The sequence below is a fragment of the Lolium perenne genome, chromosome 7 (genome assembly GCF_019359855.2).
Source record: "Lolium perenne isolate Kyuss_39 chromosome 7, Kyuss_2.0, whole genome shotgun sequence".
Lineage (NCBI taxonomy): Eukaryota > Viridiplantae > Streptophyta > Magnoliopsida > Poales > Poaceae > Lolium > Lolium perenne.
The window spans coordinates 27,350,788-27,358,105 of NC_067250.2; the positions used below are offsets into that span (position 1 = coordinate 27,350,788).

At 49.3% G+C, this 7,318-nt stretch overlaps 1 protein-coding gene across 1 annotated transcript; it reads right to left on the bottom strand.

Moving 5' to 3' along the window:
• Positions 1 to 294: 294 nt before the first annotated feature.
• LOC127318008 (uncharacterized) lies at positions 295 to 4,616 on the bottom strand. Its single transcript, XM_051348617.2, has 3 exons — positions 4,004 to 4,616; positions 3,341 to 3,510; positions 295 to 1,087 (listed from the first exon to the last, which is right to left on the bottom strand). The coding sequence occupies exons 1-3, from the start codon at positions 4,443 to 4,445 to the stop codon at positions 569 to 571; spliced, it is 1,131 nt and encodes a 376-aa protein (XP_051204577.1). The 5' UTR covers positions 4,446 to 4,616; the 3' UTR covers positions 295 to 568.
• Positions 4,617 to 7,318: the final 2,702 nt, after the last annotated feature.

A 7,318-nucleotide genomic window follows, 5' to 3' on the forward strand; every position in this document is an offset into this window, starting at 1 on the left:
TGATCTACTCTCTCAGTTACTTGATACCATTTTAAGAAAAAACTGAAATATAAGGTATAGGGATTTGATTCCATTGTCTTAACTCATTCAAACTCCTCTATTTTCACACGTCAATTAGTTACAGCTAATCTGCGCAAAAACTGGTGTAACTTTCCCTTCATATACTATACAATATAATATATATATTTACAAACGGAATGGAATGCCACAAACTTTCGACCTATTCTGCACTGAATATTGCAGAATTGTCAAAAACCGACCATACGCTAACACACGCATATAAACACACGCATATACAGCATGCAACACAAATTGTCTATATCAGGGAGGCCAATATCCAAAGCCTCACTCTCGACAGATCCATGTCAGATTTATCATGTTACAGCATGTGGGGCTGAGAGGATATATACTCTAGACGCATAGAGAGATATTTATGCACACTATATTATTACTGTCAAGATGTTTCCCAACCACTGGCACCACCTGAAGGCCGCCATTTACAAACCAGGTGAAGGATAGAGAAATGAAGAAAAAATTGAAGGCATTGAGATCACAGCGATCTCCATTGCTAACTGTCAAGTATGTCGAACTCTGAATCCTGAATGAGATCCCAAGATTCCTTCTTCGACAGCGATGCAGGCGGGGTGGGTTGCGGAGGTCGGTGGGTATAGTCAGGGGAGGAAGCAGGCTTTCTTCTTACCGAATCCCTTCGCACAGAGGAACTGGCGTATGGGAGGTTCCTCCGAAATGGTAGGAGCGAATCCATGTATTTGTCCATGACAACAACATTGGAGTTGTCAACGTCACTCATGTCCTCGGCCTCACTACTGAGGTATTTTTTACCTTCTCTAAAAGACTCGACATCTGAAGGTACTTCAGACCACTGATCCATGCTCGTCTCTGATTTTGACTTTGCAAACACCCATTGGTCAATGCTTTGCTCAGATCGTGTTTTGGTCAATGCCTGACTTTCTGAAGATTGATAACCCTCATGAATGCTTTTCTCGCTTTCTATCTCACAGACATGAGGTGGAGACTCTATCTCATTTACGTGATGCACAGAACTTTGAACATTCTGGTTGTCTTCCTGAAAGTACAATTTGATAAGGCCGGTAAGTAATGCAACAAAGAGAAGAATGCCATCAGTGGATAAAATAATAACATAACACTCAATCATTCAAGAGATCCTATAATACTAGTGCAGACGGCACGCTGCTACTGAAAACATAAACATGATGTGCTGCCCAAAAAGATGTCAATCAAGTGAGCTATGTAGGCCTACCGGCAGAAAACACAAGTTCTAGTTACTGGTGAAAACTAGAATTGGGCATGTACTGCTACAAAAAGTTCTCCTTCTAAATTTAATACTAGTATGACATTGCACAGAACCTTGCCCATTCTGGTTATCTTCCTGAAAGTACAATTTGATTATACTGATAAATAATGCAACAGTAGAGAGAAGAATCCCACCAGGTGATAACTCATTCAGGAGTTTCTGTAATACTAGTGCAGACGAAACTGACACAACGCTACTGAAGTCAACATTATGTGCTGGCTAAAAACAAGCCATTTAAGAGAGGAATCTTGGCCTACCAGCAGAGAACACAAGTTCCAGATGGTGAAAACTAGAATTGGGGGTGCACTACTACAAGTTTATTTTCTCTTTTTCTGATTTATTATAATTGTTATCAATTTATGCAAATGATTTTGGTGAACTGTTGTGCTCCTTCTGTCCATAAATAAGTGAATCAACTTTGTCTAGATGCGGATGTATTTAGATATATTTTGGTTATAGATACCTACGTATCTAGAAAAAGTTGAGTCTGTTATGACCGGTTTGGCCTGTAGCAGGAGGAAGCCCATTAGTGGGCCTAAATTAGGGGCTTAGCCCATTTATCCTTTTCATTAGCTTATTTATACTGCTGTAAAACGTACGTGAGAAACCAGGCAATAAACTGATCTTATAGATCATTACTGCCGACTCCTTGAGGAGTCGGTCCTCCCAAACCCTAGCAGCCCCATAACACTTGAGGGCCGCTTCGTTGCGCAACGGACCTCGATCTCGTCCGCTGCGTCGGGGATCTTGGGCGTGCGGTTTCCCCCACGAGCGGCGGACATGCTGTTTTTCCCGCGGGCAGCAACCTCAAAGTCTGCACCATCGACAGTCATCAGGCGGGGAGAAGGCATGGTGTCACCGACAGGAGCGCACCGCGTAGCACCACTGCATTCCGTCGCCGACCGCCGCGCGGGCTCCTTTTGTCCCGCTGGTTTCCATGGGATCCATGTGGCTGAGGTGCACGTCCGACGGGCGGATGGTGTCCACTTTATTTTCAGGGGTCAACAATAAAGCGTCCCAGTCTATTTCAGGTTGAGAGTAATAAAACAAGCCGAGATGTAAAAGGCTCGTTTTTAGGTGTTAGGGTTGTGTTGCGTCGAGTCATGGTTTGTTTAGGTTGCAGCTCGAGCTGCATGTCCAGGTGGGGTGTAGTGTTAGAGTACGTCATGGGCCTGGACCCGTTAGTCTTATGGTTTGCTTAGGGGTCAAGTAAGCCTTGCTTGGGACTCAAGTAAACCTCTCTATATATGGAGAGATGTATCAATCTAATCAAGCAAGAATTAAGAAGTAAATCCCTTCCCTCTTGCCCGGCCGTGGGCAAAAGGCCCCGGCCGGCCTTGTCGCGCCATCCCTCTAGCAGCACAATAACAGAGTCACGTATTTTAGGACGGAGGGAGTAGTCACCTACTTATGTAAAATAAATAAATAGCTAGCTTTAGAACGACCCATGCATCATAAAAAAGAATAAAATGTACATATATTGATTAATAAGCATCACTATTGCATTGATCAAGTGGATATACAATTCCCAACCTCAGTACACATTACCCATCCTGCTAGCACCTACACCATACAAGTTATTTATGGAGCAGCTTTTATAGTCAGTATTCCATGGCCTATTTTTATTTGCTTACTAGGTCGTAGAGTTTATCTAAAGATAAACTGGACTTTGCTGTGTTTTCTCCAACTGTGATGCAATGAAGCATTCAGTTTCATCAATTTGTCCAGTCTTGTTTACGTAAACTTAAAAATGCATAGAATACAGATAGATGTAATGCACAACAATAGCAAAAATAGAAATAAAAATATGTTAACTAAGAAATAAAAAGATAACTGGTTTAAACATGCTTCCAGCTCTGTGTGCTTGCAGGCCATGCAGGGGCAACATGTTCTTAGTTGATAACAGAAATTGTTTGAACTGAGCATTGCATCCAGATGGGGTTACCATGGAAAGTAGTAAGTTAGTTAATTAAGAATGCATAAAAACCATATGTCCTAACGCACCTCTGAACTATGCTCGCTAAGGGTTGACTCAAGCAGCCTGAAGTATATCTTCCAGAATACATCTTGATCCATGTAGGAAGGGCAGAGCCTAGCCCTGAGAGATGCTAAATCGGGGACAAGTTTCTCGATGACTTCCATGTGATCTCTCTCGATGTCAGAGATTGTAGCATCTGCAAAGTAATAGAGGACACAAACATGATGCATCTAAAACGCGGAGAATAGTTTCATAGCACAGCAAAGCAACACCACCCGACCAGAAGGTTTCATTCAATGGGGAGCTAAGTAAAACAAGTCATGGCAACGTTTGAAAAGCTATGCCATGGTGGTGATCATGGCAGTCTTAAGTGATCCTGAGGGGTGGTAGTAGCGGCAATCGCATCAAAACGGAATAGGTGTGGATAAAAATCATCAAGTTAGCTAGATACCGTAACTGTAGGACATTAAACTCTGACCTTCCTGGTACAGTTTTAATTTGTAAGTTAGTTCCCAAATTCATTAGTACGCAGCTCTAAATCAGCAACGTTTATATCTACTATCTCCTCTTAACTAACTTCCACATATGTGCAGAAAAACCGCTCCACGACAGACACCATCATCATGGGTGATCAGACAGCAAAATTGGTGGTGGGAACGCGTCAGATTAGAGTTGAGAGGGGGAATTACTCTCGTCGAGCGCGAGCACGGGGAAGTCAATCCAGGCCTCGGGCCTGGCGGCGAGCGCGCGGGCCGCTCCGAGGACACCATCGGCGACGCCAGAAGCAGCAGCGGCAGCGGCGTGGGGCGGGGAGTCCGGGACGGGGAGGGAGCGGGCTGGCGGCGGCTGGCGGTCGGGGAGGGCCCGGCCGGAGAAGCCGACGCGGAAGGAGCCGCCGATCTCGGCGAGGTCGGCGAGGATGCCCGCGAGGATGGAGGGGGACGGCGAGGGCGGGGTTGCGGGGCGCGGGGACGGGGAGCGGGCACGGCGGCGCGCGCGGGTGGGGGTGGATGGCGGCGAGTCGGTGTGGGCCGGGTTGAGGAGCGGGTGGAGGAAGCAGGCGATATCGAGCAGGTGGCGGCCCAGCTCCGAGAGGTCGTCGCGGACGCCGCGCAGGCCGCGCGCCGCCATCCCGGCCGGCCGGCGATCGGCGGGTGAGCCGGTGCTCGGCTTAGGGTTTGGTGCTGGTGTTCCGAGCGAGCGGGCCGGCGTGAGGGCGACGGGCGTGGCGGCGGCGAGGGGATTTCGGTGCTTTTAGTTGCGGGGTTGCTTGCTTGGGTCGGGTGGGGGAAGGGGGGAAGACAATGATTGGGACTTTGGGAGAGGGACGGGATTCCATTCGGGTACGGCACAAGGTTTCCGCCCGTTTCTCGTGCTCTCTCTCTATCGGGTCCGGGTCGCCCACGTCTCCCTCCGCGGAAACGATGAGCGGTGGGTTCCTGTCGTGTTGCGAATTGCGATGCGCCGGCGCGGCTTGGGGGCACACGGCTGGGGTCGCGGCTGCTCGGCGAACGCTGGTTTCACTATCTGGTATCAGGTAAAAGTTGTTCCCATGCTTATAATGAGTTTAGAGCATCTGGGGTTTACATCTCCACTAGACCTTAGGCCATCTCCACGGAAGAGGGATGGCGCCGCCGCGAAGGAGCGGCAGAGGGCGGTTGACCAGTTCCAACTCCTCCAAACGGAGGTGAAGACCATGTAAGAGCATGCCATGCTTATTTACGGCCACATCACGCTCGCGCAACGGGTCATGACATGTGTTAGCGACCTCTTCTATTGGGCTGGGCTATGGGCTGACACCTTGGGCTTTGGCCTGTCTGAAGACACCAAAACCTGCCACTACATATACCAGGGAACAGGGACGCATACAGACAGGCTTGGAACGGACGGCTTCGGCCTCCTCTGCTTTGGCTTTCTCCTTTCTCTCTAGTTCATCTCTCCTCTGTAATAGCTTGAACCTGAAGAATCCATGGCTGTAAACCTACTTGTTGAGTAATTGATCTGTGAGAAGAGCGTGGTGTTAACAATCTGGTATCAGAGCCTACGATTTTGAGTACAAATCTTCCCAAATTCCACCTCAATTTTTCTCCCCACCACCGCCATTACTTCGGCCCGAGCTATGACGACGGAGTTGAGCAACTTCGCATCGGCGAGCCCACACGACTGTGTCCGGAAGTGGGCTGAGGACGAAGCACTCGCTCCCGATCTCGCGGGCTTCATCAACCCCTGGCGCGACCCTGCAGTGGTGTCGCCGGCTTCATCGACGGCGCGCTCGACCGCATCTCAGGGCGTCTTGAGAAGCGCCGCCCCCACCACCGACCCCAGCTTCAAGCGCGACACCCCCGTGGACGACCTGAGCCCAGGGGCACGGCGTCTCGACGACCTCATCGTCGGCGACTCCGCATCACCAACCTCGGCCGTGTCCCCGCGTGTTCCGAGCAAAGGGCGTCCGTCTTTGGTGACTTCCACGAGCGAGCGCCGGCTACTTCAACCGCGACCCGCGCTCTGGAGATCTTACGTGCCATGTCCACAGCGGCCATCTCCAATTCCAGTACTGGCGGTTCTACCTCCACGGCAAATTCCGACAGCGCCTACAAGTTGTTCGACAGAGTGCCGCATCGCCCCAAGTGGTCGTCAGATCATACTCTGAGCATAGTGGTATGTCGTGCACTCTACCCAGTTAATGAGGATATGCTACGGCCAATACTTGCTCCATATGGTGTGCAACAGCTGGTTGTGAATCCGAGGGTCACCAAGAGCAACGGGTCTCACTATGTGAAGGCCATTGTGGAGTTGAGATCAAGGGATGATGCGGATGAGGCTCGTGTATCCTTGCAGGGCAAGTGCCTCTTTGACGGGTGTTGCTACCTTGACGTTAAGTTTGCTTTACCATACGAGTTGGCATCCATGGCGACATCAACAGGAGCCACATCTACCACCGCCTCGATCGCTTGTGTGATACACGATGGCGTCTCCCACATCGAGATGCCGGCGGGTGACGATTTCCTACCACCGACAAATGCGATTCTTGTACCTAGCACCACCTTCTCATTGGTGTATCCACCGCACCGAAACCGTGGCGGCATCCTTTGCGGCGAATGTCCTTCACCGATCTTTGCGATGAGTTATGTGGTCACCATCCCTGTACCGAGGCCTCTCGAGGCGAACAAGTCGAAATGGGGTTGAGCTCAATGCGTGCTGCGCCATATCCGCCACAACGAAGGTGTCGATGATGCCAAATGACATGTCCCTCCGGACCGCACACGGCTTCGCTATTTTTGGCACCGGATCAGTCCGGCGTCTCGGGATGTGGTGCCACCCTCGACGCCAATGACACCTCTGCTAACAAGGTGTTCCTTGACACCGAGGACATGTTCCCTACCACTCCAATGTCCTCTCGAGCTATCAACCTTCCACTGGAATTTTAAGATTGCATACGTGTTGCATTTGTGCACTGGACAACTCCTCTGGGTATGAATGTGAACCTGCCAATGGATGTATGGGAGCAGACGATCAGTTGCGGTATATAGGAAGAAAACAGGTGGCTAATTGAAGAAATTTCGGTGGAAGTCAAGCAGATCAAGGAAGAACTTGAACCAATAAATCATCTTTGGACAATGATGCTCAATGATCTGAATGAAGGTTTTTCCCTTGAGCACTTATGGGACCCGTGCGGCTTAATCTTGTCAAGTTGGCATTTACAGAACTAGAAGCAATTACGAGCCACAAAAATAGTTCTTCTGTTGATATATCTGAGCAAGAATCAATAGCTTTTGCTAATCTGCAGACCGCTCTTTATTCACCATGGTGCATGGAACGTGTGAAGTCTGATATTGGAAAGACCCAGACGTGTTGGCTACAATTGCAACCGAAGCCTCCATGGTCACATCTGACTCTGATCGGTTTCACTAGTGAGTTTGGGAGCAATGTGTTGGCTGTTTCAACCTTTACTCGTCATTGGCATTACCGTTAAGTTGAATCTGAATAATTTTGCTACATGGTAC